Source organism: Phalacrocorax carbo, chromosome 8 (assembly GCF_963921805.1).
Source record: "Phalacrocorax carbo chromosome 8, bPhaCar2.1, whole genome shotgun sequence".
NCBI classification, from domain to species: Eukaryota; Metazoa; Chordata; class Aves; order Suliformes; family Phalacrocoracidae; genus Phalacrocorax; species Phalacrocorax carbo.
Window position 1 is genome coordinate 43,775,104 of NC_087520.1, and position 18,072 is coordinate 43,793,175.

Here is an 18,072-nt window from a genome sequence, read left to right on the forward strand (position 1 = left end):
ACCTTTAAGCCACAAATAATGCGGATTTCCCCCTGCGCCCAGCACACAGCTTCCTTGGGCCCAGACATGCTTTTGCTCAAAGTGTCTGTTACCTGTTTTTATCGAAGAAGAGCCTGTTTCTCATACGGGAATGCAAGAAAAAAAGGAGCAAGGATGGTGAGTCCCTCATCTGGATCCCGCTCGCCCTTAGCACTCAGATAAAGTTGGGTGGAGGGTGAAGGACTCAGAAATGAAACAGGTTTCTTGTGGCACCAGGTGCTGTCCCTGCAATTACAGGTATCATGCTTATGGCTCCCGAACAGACCCGTCTCCATCCAGAAATGTTTCTGGTGGTCTGTAAACTTGCTCTAATTTCCAGCCTCGTTTTTAAGCAGTTTGTCCCACATGTCCTGCCAAAGTAGTCCAGTAACCTGAACACCACTCAAACCTTGCCTGGTTTTCATTTTGCTTCGTTTCTTCCTGAGACCATCAGGTGCCACAGATTTCACTGAGAGTTCACCCCTTTTTGGTTAAACCAGCCCCGAGCATCGGATATGCAGCAGAAGCTCCTTGCGCCTGCAAAGCCAGACCAGAGTCGCTGTTGGCATTCCTAAAAAGCCAAGTTCTTCCTTTCAAATCAGTTTATTCCAGCTTCTTATAGATTAGCCAGCGTTAATAAACTTGGCATTACAAACCACTTGCAGGTATTATCCCTTGTCCTGTCAGTCCTGGCCAAATCACAAGTGATCTGCAAAGGTTTACAGAAATCTGTTTGGTTGCAATTTTTCCTTGCCTCCTGCCAGCTCTCCTTGCCAGTTTGACCACTTGCCCAGTCATCCTCTGAGAAGAGTGAGTCAGCTGGGCAAAAAATTAATAAATAAAATATCCCAAGCCAGTCCCAGTGTGGACTCCCTGCCCCAACCCAAACCGGACCCTTGGGTCTCGAGAGCTATAAACCACCCCTACCATCACCCTCTGGCTCTTCCCAGCCCCGTCCTTGCTGAAACACCCTCCCCGAGTTCAGCTTGGACGACCAAGTGCACTAAAATGAGATTTAGAGGGTGTAACCAGCTTCAAAAGTCCCTCTGCGCTTGCGCGTGCTGATGTTCAGCGAGCTCTGGCCATCCCCATCACCCCGGATGCGTCTCTTCTTCTCCCCTGCTCATCCACCGATGGCAGAAGAAACCCAGACGAGCACCTCTGAGCCGATGTGCATCTTTTAATCAGCGCAGACATGACGAGAGGGGCACTGTGCTCTTGCAAACAACAGCTTTCAGCCGGTGGGCTCGTTACAGGATGCAGAACACCACGGGAGGTAACGAAGGAGCCATGCAAGAAGATCTGCTTCATCCCTCCCAGCTGTGATGAATCCATAGGGAAGGATCCAACCTTATTTTGACTGCGGTTTCCAGGACGGCGTCTCTGTCCGGGAAAGATTTATGGCAGCGCTTACGGCAGGAGGAGAAGAGTGATTAGATCAGGCTCCGTCTATGTGTTGGGGAGAAAGACCCGCTTTACAAGGAAATAAACTCAAGCAATTAACTGGGGAATTAAGATTTAGCGCACGCCACGAGCAGCAGGCATGTATAAAGGAGACAGCTGTTAAATTTAGTATGTGACAAAGTCATGCGAACACTAACTGGATTACTTGCATTTATTTGGGAATACTTATGTATTTTATTATGCAACGTATAGATCACCATAATTCTGCTTTTCACTCCGCCGCCGCCGCTCCGCCAAGCATCTTAGAGAGCATTACAAACAATTAAGCCTGCCTGCGCCTCTGCGCAGCGCTCCGTGTTATATCCGCTTTGTGGGCATTGAGTATATTTTAAATCAGAGGTGGCTTAATTAATGTGATTGATTTTTAACTCTTTCTGGGCCAAAGCCCCTAGTTGTGGCTCTTCCTGGGCTGATGGTGGACTCCACAGGGATGAACTAGTCCAGAAGACGCTGGAGTGAGTTTTCCAGGGATGGAAATCCATCAGTCCCCCAGGGATGGTGATTTTGACCCATTTTGGTGAAAAAAAGGGGAGGTGATGAATGTTGGAGAGGGAGCATGGCTTGGGTGGTGGCTCCACATATGGTCTTCCAGCGTCACCTCCCGCTCTGCAGACGCCTTCGTGTGTCCCCAGGACCCTTGGAAGTGGCACAAGCTGCTTTTCAGCGCTCCCAGCCTCCGTCCCTGGCAAGAAGTGACAGATAGCTGCCTCCAGTTGCATCTCCAGGGAGGAGTTTAGGGGGGCGGCGGGTAATCCTGCCTGCTGAGTTTGGTCCAGACACTATCAGACGTTATTAAGCCTTTGTATCAGGCCAGAAGGGACCAGCAGCCTGCTGTAAAGATGTGCTGCAGTATGGGAGGGACAGTCCCTTTCCTGAACAGTTTCCAGTCTGAGGAGACAACAGAGGGCTAGATGGATGCAGGACCTTCAGGAGCCGACGTCCAGACCGCAGAGAAGCGCCCGTGGAAGATGCCAGACATTTTAACAACCTCAAAGAGTCAGCATCTTAATTTTAAGCCTCAGGTGGCAGCGTTCTTGGCACTGGCATGGTCTGATCGGTGGGTCTCACGCCCCAGCCTTTCCCACCGGCCACACTTGTGCCAAAAATGGGAGCAGTTTGCACCTCCTCTCCCAGCCGTTCACTGCAGCTCCTGCTTGGAGCATCCTTGCTCCTCCTAAAAGAGCTGAACTGGGCTGTCTGTCAGGGGATGGGGCTGTAACATGCTTGTTCACTCCTCCAACCCTGCATGAGTGTGGAGCAGAGTGAGCGCCGGAGCCAGGCGGGGTAAAAAAAAACAAACAAACAAACAACATTTGAAACCAGTTTTTGGTTGCATCGGTCACGGAGGACATGAGGGACCTGCAGCAGCACCGCCGCAGTCCCGCCGCCACCTTTGGTAGCTTCAGGGAGATCAGGTCATATCCGCTCCCTCGGCTACTCCAAAGCAGCCAATTTATATAAATAAAGCATTTATTAGAGCAAAGACAACTTGTCAGCACTTGAAAACAAGTGACAGGTTGGCTCTGGGAGCAGGGACCAGGCGTCTCGCCGGGGCTCAGAGAGGTGACAGCACACAGACGCACGCACACCCGGTTTCCTATCCCCGGCTTGTGCTGCACGATGCAACGCCAGGCACATTACTAGCCCTATTTTCCATTTATAGGAGCCTGTCAGAAATGGCACTCCTCTCTGAGCAGATGTCAAAAAATTAGAGGGAATTCAGAGAGCGGCAGAAAGGAGGAAAAAAAAAAAAATGATTAAAGGGCCTGATGATACGGAGGGCCTGATTTTGGAGGGAAAAGAAATCAGCTGAGCTATTTATAACACTGCCTGCACCAGCGTGGGGAGGAACAGGCATTTTTTTTAAAGTGCCTCGATAGCTCAGCTAAGGGGAAGGGGCAAACCAGCCTCCGAAGGATGCTCGCAGGAACGCTGCGGAGGGGCCGTATAAAAGGGTGTAAAACCGGAGCGATGGGATGAAACACCTTTAAACGCGAGTGTCTGGGGAGTCGCCAGTAACGGGTGGGTGCAGGGGACAGTCACTCACCCAGCGTGGAAGAAAATGCCCCAATAAAGGTGCATTAAGGGGTGTAAGAGGCAAGCCCCCGCTCCTATCTCTGCTCTCGGTGACACACCGCGCTTGTATTTACATCCAGCGTTTTACGCAAAATGTGTGGCGGCGGGGGTGGAAATCTTCACTTTTTTGATCCAAAAGCAAATGTTTATTGTTAAAAAAAAAACCACCTCACTGGCTTTAAATCGAGGCCCTCAGGCCCAGAGGCTCACGGGAGATGCACACAGAGGTTGCTGCAGCCAGCTGCCAGGCTGGGGTCCTCTGTGGAGGGATGCGTGATGGAGGGGACCAGCCTGCTTCGGGCGGATGCATCCCCAAGGGAACAAAGCATCCTGTCCCCATTTCCAAATTGCCTGGGAATTTGCAGGCTGAGAAGCAGTTCATGAAGGTGTTATGGATGTAGCATCACCCGTTTCCCAACAAGCCGCAGCTCCCGGCGGCAGCTCCTCCATCATGGGCAAAGGGGGCCGGAGCAAAGGGTTTTCGTGGGGGCAATTTGGGTTTCTCCGTGCCTCGGTCTGCAGAGGGAAGCTGCCTCACGCGGTCCTTGTCTCTCTGCTTGCCTTGCAGGACCTCTCACTCCAGGGCCAAGGCGGAGGCGGCTGTGACGGCGGCGCAGAAAGCTCAGGAGGAAGCGCGGATCGCCAGGATCACTGCCAAAGAGTTTTCGCCTTCCTTCCAGCACAGGGAAAACGGTCAGTGCGTGCTGCCGCGCCGGCCGGCCCCACGGACGTGGCTTCTGTCCCGTGCCGTGCCCGGCCCTGCAAAGACCCAAAACCACCAAAAATGAGCCCTGCGCAGAGGCTCGGTCTGTGCCTGTAGCTCCCGGTCCTCACCAGGACTCTTGGGGTGAGAAATCGCCCCGTAACGCCAGCTTTCGGAGGATTTAGCACAACACTTTCAATATTCAGCACTTTCCCTCCGTGCAGGCCTGTCATTACAGGGATCTCCTCTTTTCACACCAAAACACCCCCATGTTTTTAATTCATAGACCTTGATGGTTGCACAGAAAAACCCAACACGAGCTCCAAAAGCAAAATGCAAACAGAAATGGCCCCAGAGGTGGTCACCGATTTTACCCCCGTGGCTTTTAGAGCCTAGTTCCTGATTCCTTGTGAACGCTTGGGCTGGCAGAGCCGGGGCAGCGCGTGTTGGCACCTAATCCTTCACCTGGGTGTGCAAAGCAGTTACGTGGGCGTGCAAAGGCGTCAGACAAATGCCCGTTTGGGGTTTGCCTGGTGGCTCTTCCTTCCCTCCATCACCTTTGACGTTTCTTCCTGGTTTGTCCAAATTTTTTGCTCACTGCCGAGAGGCTCGGGCTCAGCAAAGGCTCGGGGAGGAGGAAGCTGAAGCGAAGCCGTGGTTAGGTAGGGGCTCTGCAACCGGTGGATACACGGGGAGGATTTGCCCTGTGAAGGCTGTGCCTATCCAGGAGCGAGAGGGGCTGCTGCGAGTGGGAGTGGAAAGCTCCAAGTCCCCACAGCAATAATTAACATAGTAATTAATATATGTGAATGGTTTTATTCAAAAGTTTTCCTGCACCAAACCCTCATTAGGCAGCATCTATCATTATTTTTCTCCCCCTTCCAGCTCTCTAACTGAAGATTACTCATTCAGCTTAATTGCTCCAGGGGCTGGTGTCGGTGACTCATGTCGGCAGCGCCGTTCCCCAGGCCAGGGAAACGGGATCGTTGCATCTTTTAGACCAGCCAGCCCATGCACGAGTCCTCACTTAACCGTGGCGCGGAGGCTGCGGGGGTGGCTGGGGGCATCCCACAGCTTGGCAGCGATGAGCCAGACGGGGTTCAGGTCTGGCTCCGGCTGTGGCCCTGCCTGAGCTGGGGTGGTGCATGTAGCAGAGCCCCATCTGAGACACGGCTACATGCACATGGGCGTTTTCGGGGGGCAGAGCCCCTCGCAGCTGAGCCCCCACGCGGCGCTCAGCTCGCTGGAAGAAGGTGCAGCCCTGTTCAAACACCTCTCGGCATTTCTCCTCCTGCAGAGGCCCGATTTGTATATCGGAGATCTGAGCTTTTTTTTGCAGGGCTGCGTGGTCCCAGGGGCTTCTTCAGCCCTGAGATGTTCCTCATCTCCATTTCCTCTTGCCAAGAGACTTTGCTGTTTTAAATCACCTCTTGAAAAGATATTTTTAGGTAATACATTTTTTACTAGCTCCTAGACGGGGACATGGTGCTTGACTTGTGCTGGGGCTTGTGTTTCCAGTGCTCACGTCTGGGTGGGTTGTGTGTGAGTGAAGCCGGGGAGGGGGGGGGAAGGAGTTTCCACTTAAAGCACATTAAAAAACACACCATCCAAGATATGTCAGGAAACCTGGGAGCACTCGCGGACCAAGTCAGGCAGATAATAGCTGTGAGCAGCCGTGCCCCCCCCCACCCCAACCCTGTAACCTCAGGTTGCAGATGGCCAGGGCGAGCTGCCGCCGCACTGCACAGCATTGCACGGGCTGTACATGCCCACCTGGCACGGCGCTGCATGCCACCCCCCCCTGCTCAGCATCGTGGGTGCTGGATGTGCCCCCTCTTGCATGGCATCGCGAGTGCTCTACATGCACCCCTTGCACAGCGCTGGGGGTGCTCTATGCGCCCGCCTTGCACGGCATCGTGGGTGCTGTCCGTGCCCACTTTGCACAGCGTCGTGGGGGCTGTGTGCCACCCACCTTCACAGCATCACAGGGGTTTTCATGCCCACCTCAACGCCAGCCCCGCAGGCGTCCTGGCCCAGAGCATCCCCGCAGCGCCACACTTATTTAAACAGACAGACTCCAGACCGGCAGGCACCGGCTCCGGCTCCAGCAACCCCAGACATGCCACAGCACTGCTGCAAGGCCTTTACCTGGAAAAAGCAAAAAATATCTTTGTTCAGCACCCTACATCACGCTCTCTGCTATGGTTTTCCATCTCTCTGCTGGGGGCGGGGATCTTCCACATCCCCATCACGCTCGCTGGCGTTATGCCTCCCCGGTTCCCGGCTGTGCCGGACGCCCCTGCCCGTGGCTGCCAGCGGGGTCAGCCCACAGGTTGGCTGGTGCCGGTGAAGTGACCCCCCCCGATGCGACGGCAGCGCATCGGTGGCAGATCGGCACCGCTCCCAAAACCCATACGTGGGTCATCAGGGGCACCGCAGCACCCGGGGGCACGTGCTTGGCTTTGAAGGCGCCACGGCCGGGCAAAGCTGCCTCAATCCTGCTGGAAATCCAGATTTGGTGCTCTGCATCCTCCTTTGCGCTCTCACAACTGTTCTTCCAGGAACATCACGTGCTCCATGACTAATTTTAGCTCAGAATAATTGTTGCACATCCTCGGGTGTCGAAAGCCGGCAAGACGGCACCCTGCATCTGTCAAGTTCCTCCACAAGGAAATGCCTGCATCGCCGCAGGGTGCCGGGCTGGAGGGGCAGCCGTGCCCCAGCACTGCTGGCCCCTGCTCATCCACAAGCCCCAGCCAGGGGCTGCAAAAACCTCGGGAATTAACCCATGGAGAGGCAGAATTAGCTGAGCTCATTGCAGGTTCACGTGGGAAAGATTTAGGACGAGAGGGTGCTTAATAACGTGGTCTCTGGGGTGAGGGTGCTGGAGCATCATTGGGCTTTCTCGCCTCCATCACGGGGCTCAGGGGGCCGGGGAAGATTGGGGTTGGAGCTAAGATGCAGGAGCAGCGAGTGTAGTGAGGCTGTGGCTGTTTGTGCCACTCCAGACTGGCTTTGGAGCCACTGGAGCTGGTGGGAAGCTTTCAAGTCCCTGCACCTCCAGCCTGAGACAAACAGGGACACCCCAAGTCTTGGGCGAGCCCCTTTCGATAACTGGCTTTGCAGCTTTTTCATACGAAGCTGTTTATTTCCTCCCTGCCTCAGTTTCCCACCTGTGAAATGGGAAGGTGGCTGGAATGGGAACGTCTCAACAACAGCCACAAAATCAGTCTGTGTTTTTCCCCAGAGACAGTTATTCTGCATGAAAATGGAGGGGGGGAACTCCCCCTTCCTCCTTCACCACAATTCCCCACCAGTACGAGGATTGCTCAGGGGCCCCAGATAAATCCTGGGAGGTTCAGTCTCCCACAGACAAACAGGGACACAGGGAACAAACTAAGACTGAACTATCCGAGTATTGTCCCAAAACACGAACAGAATTTCCTGTGGCAAATGATAAAAAAAAAAATTGCCAGTCATTAGAAGACCAATTTCCCATCGAGAAATTGCTTCTGTAGGACATTTCCAAGCAGCCTTGCTACTATTTACCTCCCCTGCAAGAGCTTCGATGGGGACATCGGTCCCCATGCTCCCGGCGTGCCCCACGTGTATCCAGACCACGGTGTGGCGGGACATGGCGATGGCTGGGGGCGAAGGCACGTCCCGGCGGCAGCAGCTCCCCACGAAGATGTGATAGAGAAAATTACTCAGCAGAAGTGGCGAGATTAGAGCAGGCGCTTCAGAGCATTTATTTTTAAACTATGGTAAGAAATTGAGTTCTTCCTTTTTTGAGACTCATTTCTTGTCTCGCCATAGCAATTGCAATTAGATGCATTTCAGGGGCATTAGGCAGTTAATATATTTATCAAATTATTCACGTAATTTAGCATAGCTTTAGCTGGGAACAGCTATGCCTTGGTAGAGTAAAATGAGGATTAACCACTATTGCACCCCCGTGAAATAATTCAGTGTTTCACCAATGATTAATAAGTTGCAGGGATGTTTTTTATTGTCCGGAGAAGTGACATGTTTCTTGCCAGGTGGTCACCTCCAGCAGAAGACACTCAGCTGCTCTCGAAGTCCCCGTCCCCAGGGAGACACCGCCTGGGGCTCGGGGCTCAAAGGGAACGAAGGGCATTCAGCACGATGAAATAAGGGTGATGGTGTGTCTTGTACTCGTGTAGCCCTGAACATGCTACCTGGCTCCTGCCTAAGCCCGTGAGGCACAGCCACCCATGTGCCCTCCATCACATCCAGCAAGGGGGGGCTGAGTGGGGAAATGTCCGTGCCCTCCCTGTCCGTATGAGGCAGGAAAACTGTTCGACACGTGGTTTGCGGGCTTATTTTTTAATGAGAGGCTTGCACATCTGCCCAGATGGGACCATCTCCGTGTGAAAGCTTCGAGGTGAGATTCCCCTTCCAAAACCATGCAGCTGTGAAGGCGATGGGTTTCCCATCCAGGGAGGGGTGCGAAGGCTGCCGGCAGCGGACCAGGCACGGGGTGATCCCAGCAGCGCCCGGCACGCACGAGCAGAGGGCTCGGGGTGAGCCGTAGGCTGCCACCAGCTGCATCTCAGATTTCCCCTCTCGTGTCTGCAAACTGGGTTTGGAGCGGGTGGGAAAAGGTGCTCAGATGGATCCCCCCAAAAAATGGCCAATGCACATGAACATAACCCCCTTAGTGGGGTTGGAGCGAGGCGTGCACAGCGTGGGAATGGTGCAGCGGAGCGACGCAGGCTGCTTTCGTGTGGGGCTGGAAGCTGCTGCCTCCCTGCGACCCACCCGGGAAAGCAGGGCTGCAGGCAGAGCGCAGGCAGGGCCCGAGCACCCGCTCCTCTGCCTGCACGGGGCTCCGGGCAGCTCTGCACCGTAAGCGGCTTCCCCACATCGCTGGGGATGCAAAACTATTGCAAGTCCTTCTGCTTGTAATAGATACACACGGTGCTCCACGCAGGTGCCCAGGCAAGCAGCGTGCCTGCCCGCAGCAGGGCAGGCGGGAGCTGCGGGTGCTAAAGGAGCAGCTGCCCTTGAGCCTGTTTGAATGAGCTGGAAGTGAGAGCCATGGTGGTGCCAGGTGGTTTCTGAAAGAGCTGGTAGCCCTTGGGTTTACAGCAGTGGAGAAACACAACCTTAATGCACAATGCCCCTGTCTTGACAACACCGGCAGCTGATGCCAAACCATCTCCCGTGCCGGGCTGCAGCCGCTTCTGCCGCGCTGCTCTGCGGATGCTGGGGGTGATAATAGGTTTGGTGTAAAACCAACGATGCCTTTTCTCTTGATCTAGTGGCAGAAGCTGCTTATTGTGCTCCGCTGCTGCTGTCCTGATCTTGCCCTGTGGTTTCCCTGCCGTCCAACACTCTCAGCCTTATTCTTCAACATGAAAAACCTAGTGGGCGCCCGCAGAATAGAAATAATCCTGTTGCTTTTCTCTTTCCCTCTCTCTTTTCTCTTAACCACTACACAAAAAGGGCTCGAATGCCAGAGACCGAAGCGCCAGAACTCGAGCGATGACATTGAGGTCCTCTCCACCGGGACGCCTCTCCAACAAGAGAGCCCTGAGCTGTACCGCAAAGGGACCACCCCGTCCGACCTGACCCCCGATGACAGCCCGCTGCAGAGCTTCCCTGCCAGTCCCTCCTCCACGCCGCCCCTGGGTCCTTCCTGCAGGAACAAGAGCGCTCACTTCTCCAGGCAGGTCTCGGTGGATGAAGAGAGGGGTGGGGAGATCCAGATGTTGCTGGAGGGACGTGGCGGGGATTACTTGCGCCCCAACAGCTGGAGCGAAGAGAAGGTCGGCGGGACTCGCGGCGTGAGAAGCGGGACACTGCGCAGCGGTCAGCTGGGGTCAGCCTCCGTCCCTGAAGACTACAGAGGTCGGAGCGGAGGACACAAACACTCGGCCTCCAACCACAAGCAAAGAGAGAGGTGGACAGATTCCCCAGCCACGGTTTCATGGACTTCCCACCATAGGTCCCACAACCACAGCTCAGGGAGCTCCAAACTGCTTGAGCTGGATGAGGAGAAGATGAGCAATTATGAGATGGAGATGAAGCCCCTTATGAGGATGGATTCTTATATGCAAGAGATTCACACCCAAAAAAGACACTATAGCAAAGGGGGACCCTGCAGGAGCATGGCTGACGACCACCGCGGGGAAGACCGGGGCTTCGGGGTTCAGAGACTGAGGTCTAAGTCCCAGAACAAAGAGAATTTCAGGCCAGCTTCCTCTGCTGAGCCCACGGTGCAGAAACTAGAAAACCTGAGATTTGGGGACAAAGCTGAACCTCGGCTACTAAGGTGGGACTTAACCTTCTCCCCGCCACAGAAATCCTTACCTGTTGCACTAGAATCTGAAGAGGACAATGGGGATGCGCTCAAATCCAGTACGGTAAGTAGGCAAAGTCGTGTGCTGAAATCTGGCCGAGAAACCCGGTGCGGAGCCGCTGTGGAACTGCAGCGGAGTGGGAAGGGAGGTCGCTCTGCCAGCAGAGCTGACCCCCGAATTACGGTGGGTTTGTGCCTTGAATCCCCCCTCCTCCCTTCTCCCATCCTGCGTAATAGCGTGTGCTGGAAGTTGGTGCGGGGTTTCCTCCGCAGACTTAGTGGGAACAGCAGGTTTTTCACTGGAGGATGAGAGCAGCGAGTTTGATTTTGTTTTGCATCCCAGCCCCGGGACCAGCAATAAAAACACATTATTGCTGGGATTTTGAGTATTCGCCTGGTGCAAAAGGTGCAGGAGTAGGCAAGGTGGTGGTGGTGCTCCCTGTGGCTAGGTTATGGCAACAGAACTTCACGCTGGCCCGAGAGCGTGGCGGGACCCTGTTGCAACATCGGTGCTTAAATCCTGGTGCGTCAACCTGCAGCATCTCTCCGTCACTCGGCCGCCGTGTGACGGCACTGCCTGTTGAAGCAGTGGCCTCGTCACCGCGGTACTGGAGACCCGACCCAGGTGGAGGAGGGAACCGTGGTCATGGAGCAGGGGACACTGCAAAGGGGTTGCATTCCTGAGCTGACCGATGCTCGGGTTTTCCTCTACCGATCTGCACAGTTCAATACAGCTCGTGTTTCTTTGGTGTGCGGATGCCGCTGAGCCGGGAGGGGGTATGAGCCCCTCAGTGGCGGGATGCAATGTGAAAGGGCCTTGGCAAACTGCTGCCAAGAGGATGCAATTCAGGAAGGATACGTAGGCAGGGAAAGCAACGGGCAAGTACAGCAAGGGGAGTGGGCTATTAGAGCTCTGCAAATCGGTGCTACAGCAGGTACAGCCAAACATCAGCCCGCACTATTACTCTACTGTGAAGAGCACAAGTGTGCTTTCTAAGCAGGAGCATAGCTTGTGGGACCTGCAGGACAACCCCTCGTGAGACATCCAGTCCTGGGCTCCTCGTCTTGGGAGAAATAAGGAGGTGTTGGGCATTAACAGCTGGCTGCTGGGAAGAGCTGGAGGTGTTCAGGCTAGAGAAGAGGAGACAGAGCGAACTTCAAACACAAAAAACCAGCTGCTGCAAAGTGGAAGGGAATAATCTATTCTCAACTAACAGAATTAATGGGCTTAAATTCAAGCATTAGAGGCAGTGGTTGGCCATTAGCCGTTCCTAGTGAGTTGAGGGCTGGAATAAATTGCCTAAGGAGGCTGTGGTGCCTGGGAGGGAGGAGGTGGTTGAAGACCTGGTTGGACATCTGCAGCTCAGGTATAGCTTGGATAGAGCTGAACCTGCCATGGGAGAAGGCTGAGCTGTGTGATTTTCAGGTCCTTTCCAGCCCTGGCTTTTGAGCATCCCTGGACTTACCACTGAGAGCAGCGTCCTCACTTATCCTCCCCGTTGGTTTGGCGTTGCTAGGGGAGGTGATGGCGAGGTCTGATGGGAGCAGTGGGGAAGCCAACACCGCTCCAGATTCCCTCTTGTCAAGTCAGTGCCAAACACAGGGCAGGGCTGGCAGGGTCCTGTGCTGCTGGACGTCCCACAGCCCAGGCCAGACCTGCACAGGAGCAACGGAAAGCCTGTAACGCTCAGGCGGTGACATTTCAGGCTCTGGCAGAAGAAAGGAGCTAAATCACCCTGTCAGGGTAGCAGAAGATGATGCTTGGTTGTTTGCGAGACAGAGGTCATGAAACCGAAATGACATTTGTCAGTCATGTCAAAAGTTCGGGCTAGAGGCATCGTGGTCTGAAATATATGATTACTGTTGCCGCCCCTCCAGCATCCCCGCGCCCGCAGCCGCCTGCCGACAGCTCTGCCAGCAGAGCAAAGGTGCTGGCACCTGCGGCCAAGGGAGGAGAGCGCACGGGTGGGCGAGAGGAGGGAGCGGTGACATCTGCAGCCGGGATGCGGGAAGGACTAAACTACAGATCTGCCACAGTTTCCCTGCGGTGGCTGTGGATAAATCACCCCCACACAGAGCCCTGTAGCTTTCTGGCTTCCTATTCATCTTGCAAGCTTCGGCGCAGGCTCGAAAGCACCCACACGGTGTGTTTGCCAGTGGACTGCGCTGTAGGACATGTCTTGCCAGCCCAGAAAAAAAAGAGGGCTTCAAATGAAGCCAGCCCTGAGCACACACCCGTGTGCAAACAGGCGGGTGCCGAGTCCAGACCGGGCTGTCCTTACCTGCTAGTGTAGATGCCTGTGAAGCACTAGGAAAATGACAGGCAGCATTAGGAGCCTGACAGGCTTTCAGAGGGGAAAGCAGCAGCAGTAATTGCATGGACATGAACCCTGTTGAACTCCGTGGGACTCACAGGTGGTCCGGCACCTTTGCTAACGTGACCTCACATGGCGACAGGGGGCTGGGAGAGGCACGGGCCCCAAACGGGGAGTGAAACCATCATTCCTCCTCGCTGAGAGCCAAGCGCTCCTCGGGCAGATGGCTGGCACAAGCGGTCCCGGTGCCTCTCCCCAAGTCAGACGCGCTGCCGAGGCTCCCACCTCGCAGGCGGACCCCAGCCTGCACGGCTCGGCCGTCATACATAAACCTCCCGCCCGGGGACCAGGGCTTGAGCTGCAGCGCTGGAGGTAAATAGCCACTAATGCAACACAACATTAATGGCTATTTCGAGTGAGTCCCAGGCAGTAATGAAGGGGCACAGCCTGCATGGAAAAGCGCACAGAAAAGCCATTAGGATGCACATCATACTTTTTAAGTGCTGTAGCTGTGAAGCAGCATGTTCAGTTTTCTCACATTCATAACCGAGGGTGGAACAGATGGCGAAGGTTTGGGAGGAAGCTAATGTAATACAGAGGAAGAGATAATATGTGGATTTAAATAACCTACGATGCCAGCAACAATTTGTTCTAGCAAGAAGTGCGCCGTGCTAGCAGGGTTTTGTTCCATGGGGCCTGGCGGGGAGCGGGGTCATCGGACAGGAGCAGGGGAAGGAGGTGTAGGGGAGGAATGGGAGGTGCAGCCTCCTGCCTAGCGCCGTGACCTTGCCTGCACCTGCCATCCAGGGTCTCAAAGCATTTCAAACTTCAGTGAGTGTAGTGAGTCCCTGAGGAAGAGGAGGGGGAGGCTAAGGGGGAAGGATTTATCCCACAGGGCCCACATCCACCTCCATCTGTGCGCGCTCAGTGACACAGGGCGCTCACATGCCTAGTCCTGCAAAAAACCCCTGCCTCCTGCTCATGCACCAGATCGTTTCAAGCAGAATTAAGGCTCCCCAACTTTCCCAAAGCCCCATTCCTCATGCCAGCCTGAAATACCCCTCCCCTTCCGACTCCCAGCAGCTCGCCTCCAGCGTGCAGGCGAACCGCAGCTCCCGGGAAAGGCCGGCTGCGCGCACGCGTGTGCGTGCACGCGTGTGTGCCCACGCCGTTTCAGCTTGCATGACAGCCTGCTTCCCTGTGATCCACAGCACTGCCATCTGTGACGCTGCTCACTGAAAAGGGCATTTCTCATCTCGCAGGCAGCTGGGCTGTTTCGGAAAGGTGCCTGCCAACGAACGGGAAGGATGCTCTTAGCTGAGGAGGGCTATTTTTGCCCTACCTGGAGTATCCCTGTGCAGGACTAAGGTCACCCTCACAGGTTAGCTTGTTTTAAAAATAATCTGCCATAAACCAGCTCTACACACGCCGTCAGTGAGCCCGGTGAGTTGGCTCTGCGTTGGAGTGCCAGCTCCAGCTTCAGGAGCAAGCACACCTCTGGCAGTGCTTGCAGGAACAGGGTGGGGATGCTGGTCTTGCAAAATTATCTTAAAATTATCACTTCTCTTCCCGCACCTCTTGATTTCTGTCCTAGAAATGAGGCTGGAACAGCTGGGGAGGTTCCTTGGTGTCCAGCTTCTTGCAGTGTGTGCCCAGGTCGGGATGCAGACCTCCGTAGAGGAGTCAAACGTGTAGGTTGCTAGATGAGCTTATATGGACCTTGTTGTTCTCGGTCATTTTACACCAGTCCCTTAAAAAGAGGCTCACAGAACCCCCCTTCTTTGGGGCGGCACATCAGTAATTGAAAATTGCTTTTATAAAGGTCATTTCTTGAGGTCACCACTCAATAACACCAATGAAATTCGGCGCTGCTTGGTGTTCACTATCAGGGGACTTTGGGGTTTCAGGGTCATCAAGCTGGCGCTACAGTCATACAAACACTTTAAAATTACTTTTAAAGCCACCTGATCTTTCTGTGTCTCTGTGTGCACTGACCCCTGCACGCTCAGAGCAAACTCACATCACTTGTCATCGTTCGGGCAGATGAAAACGGAAACCAATGCGCCAGGACCGGTGTCGGCGTTGTTGGATTAAGGGACTTATATGAACGTCACCATCCTTCCTGGCCTTAAAGGCCTACGAGGCTCAGAGCTCAAGCCTGTGCCAAATGCTTCACAGGTTCCTAGAGCCTTTGAGAAGATCTAAAACGGGAAAGGAAAAAAGGAATTGTTGAGACACTGGAGAGGGAGAGAGGCTTTCTAAAATGCCAGCAACCCTTTTATCCATCAGCACTAAACACTTCACATTTTTAGGGTTGGGGGGGAAGAATACATCTCCTTTTCTGCAGGCGCTGAACATCTGCAGCTTCTAAAGGGGAAAAGAAGTGTTTTAGGCACAGAGGTCCTCAGCATGCCTGCGAGAAGGGCCAGTGTTCAGGCACACACGGAGCCTGATTCATCTGCCTGTCCTCATTTAGCAGGAGCAATCACGGGTATTTAGATTAAGACTTCTAGGGACACGTTGTGGTCTCACTAAAGGCATCCTGGAGATGTGAGCAGGCTGGAGACTTGGCCCTTTAAAATCCCCTTGTCTCATCTCACTGAGAAAGCCTGACGGTAGGGCAGCAGCCAAAAAAAAACCCACCCCAGCCACCCCTGACATTTTCTTCCGTTGTCACATGTTGTCGGGTAAAATCTCAGTGGTCTCAGCTGTTTGCTAACGGTACTGCTTCTTACTGCAAACAAACCAGGGGAAACCGTTGCAGCAAATGGAGTTTGCAAGGCATCTGCTGGGTTAGGGATCTCAGAGAGACCCCCTTGTCGCCTCCAGGTACCCGCCGGGGAGGCGGGGAGGGACTCCAGCAGCCGCAGCGTCTTCCTCGCTCGCTTTCTGCGCGAGGGGCGTATTTTCCATCAAGATATTCTGAGCAGGTTTTGCTGTCGCTGGGGAAAGTGAGGAGGAGGCAGCCAATCTGCAGCCAGCGCAGGGCTGCGCCGGAGCGCGCCGTGCAGCCGGAGCCGGGGCCGACGGAGGGTACCCGGCCAGGGGGCTCAGCCCAGGCTTCCAGGGAGCAAGGTGGGGGGTCGGCGGGGGGGGTGGGGGATGGAGGGCAGCAACTCGCCCCAGAAATGGCACCTCGCTGCCGATGCGGGTGACGGATGCTCCCTTTTCTGGCGATTGTGGGGTTATTCTTGAAGGGATTGACCTCAGGGGGAGCGTTTTCTTCAAAAAAGTTAGGCACCTTTAGCCCTAAAGGGTGTAAAATGAGTTTAAAATAGCAGCTGGCTGTTGTCTCTGTCCTGAGCAGGCACCCACTGTTTGAATAGTGAAACTTCACCTGCACCTTAGACCAGGCTCAATGCCATGCACAGAGATGCTCCCATCTATCTGCTTTTGGACCACCCTGCTGGGAAAGGGGCCTGGGGACTTTTTTTGTGGTTATCCTCCTGGGGACTAAACCCCGTGGCTTATCCCTGTGTTCCTCTAAGCCTTCCCACTTCAGGACTTTCCATTATTTCCCCATCAGGAGCCTTCCCCAGGTCTCCTAACGCAGGCGTGTCTGGGCTTCCCTTATTTCTCTCATCTCAACCAAGCAGGTTCAAAGCCCAATCCCAAATGGCCGTGGCACGTACACACATCCATACATACATAAGCTATAATTTCATGGGGATAAGGAGAAGGGTCAGCCCTGCAGACACCCTGTCGCCATCACACCCTTCGAGATGAGCCAGGTCTGAGCAGGGGCTGCGGCGTGCGCGGGAAGAGCCCTCGCACGCGCAAAGCAAATGCTTTGGGGGCTGTTTCTTTTTAAAACAAATAATTATTGGAAACTGTTCTTCCTTTAATCTCTTTCATGTACAGACATCGCAGGCATTATTTGTAACAACACAGAGTAAATAATGTTCAGAGAGAAATGTGATGCTTGACAGCGTCCTTTAAAAACCCTTTTAATCTCGGGGGCCCTTTGATGTACCTGAAAAGATCACCTCGCTGACTTTGCTCCTGTCATCCTGGATTCACCTTGGGGTTTTGAGCCCAGCTCCACATCTTCTTCTAGCTTGGAATAAGTTGGGGTCAAACGCTGGCTTTTGACCGCACGAGAACGAATAAAGTTAAACCGGAGCTACAGCTCCAAACAGGCAGCTGGCTGCCAGCCGCGCGGGCACCTGTAACGCGAGGACTGAGCCAGAGGCGACACGGCAGTTCATTAAGAGACACCATCACGGGATAAATCCCTGCGTTCACTTTAGCCACTGGTATTTTTTCTGCAGAAGCAGGTTTTTCCATACCGCCCCACTCAGGCGCACACTGGTGGCAGGTGCCCGTTCCTCTTACAGGGGCGCATTCAGCATCTCCTGGGCTCCCTTCCTCGAGTCACAGGAGATGCTGTAATACGCTGGAGAAAGCAAAGCAAATCCCTCATGTTTCTTTTGCTAAATGCTCCTTAACCGTTTCACAGCAGCCTGTTCCTGACAATTATGAGACAATTCAGCGCAAATGTCTAAGTTTTCAGCACTTTCCACAGTGCTGAGGCTGGAAAACAATGCACATATATGTTTTGCTGATCCAGGTCCTTAGTAATTACACTTGATAGATCCCAGAGGGATTCCAAGGTAACCTGCACTATGGTTTCCATGGCAGACAGACAGAGCTTGTACCCTGCGATAACAGATAGTAATGGATTGTTAATGCTTAATTAATTATGCTACAGTTGTATTTGTAACAGCTGTCCCTTGTATTCCCAGTAAGACTCTTGAGTTGCGACACGACAGTTAAAGGATAAAACCAAACAAGACGGAAGGGCAGGAATGGTGGTGCTCGGCCGCAGTGTGCCAAAAACCGCAGGCTGGGAGAAACCTTCGCTCCTTACTTCTACAGCTACGATTACTGTTATTATCCCTGCGCCACGACAAGGGTTTATTCACATTTTAGTGCTTCCATGGGTTTGGGTCTACGTTCCAGCTCTCTAAACTTTGGAGGAAATCTTAAAAGTCCTTGGAGACTATCCCTGTTTACACAGAAGCAGCCTTTCACCTAGCTAATACTGGTGCATGTTGCCCATCCTTGGCAGGTGTTTTCCTCCTCATATGAAGGAGCCCAGGGATCTTATTACAAAAAAAAATAAAAATAAAAAATCCCAGTCCCAGAGCTGCCTCGTTTTGCTGATGAAA

The 18,072-nt window shown here is 53.9% G+C and overlaps 1 protein-coding gene across 1 annotated transcript in view; it reads left to right on the forward strand.

The window, feature by feature from the left end:
• Nucleotides 1–18,072, forward strand: part of JPH3 (junctophilin 3) — a 58,705-nt gene that overhangs the window by 35,084 nt on the left and 5,549 nt on the right. The window contains exons 3-4 of the mRNA XM_064459726.1: nucleotides 4,127–4,251; nucleotides 9,731–10,650. Coding sequence (XP_064315796.1) covers nucleotides 4,127–4,251; nucleotides 9,731–10,650 — 1,045 coding nt within the window. The remainder of the gene's footprint in view (nucleotides 1–4,126; nucleotides 4,252–9,730; nucleotides 10,651–18,072) is intronic.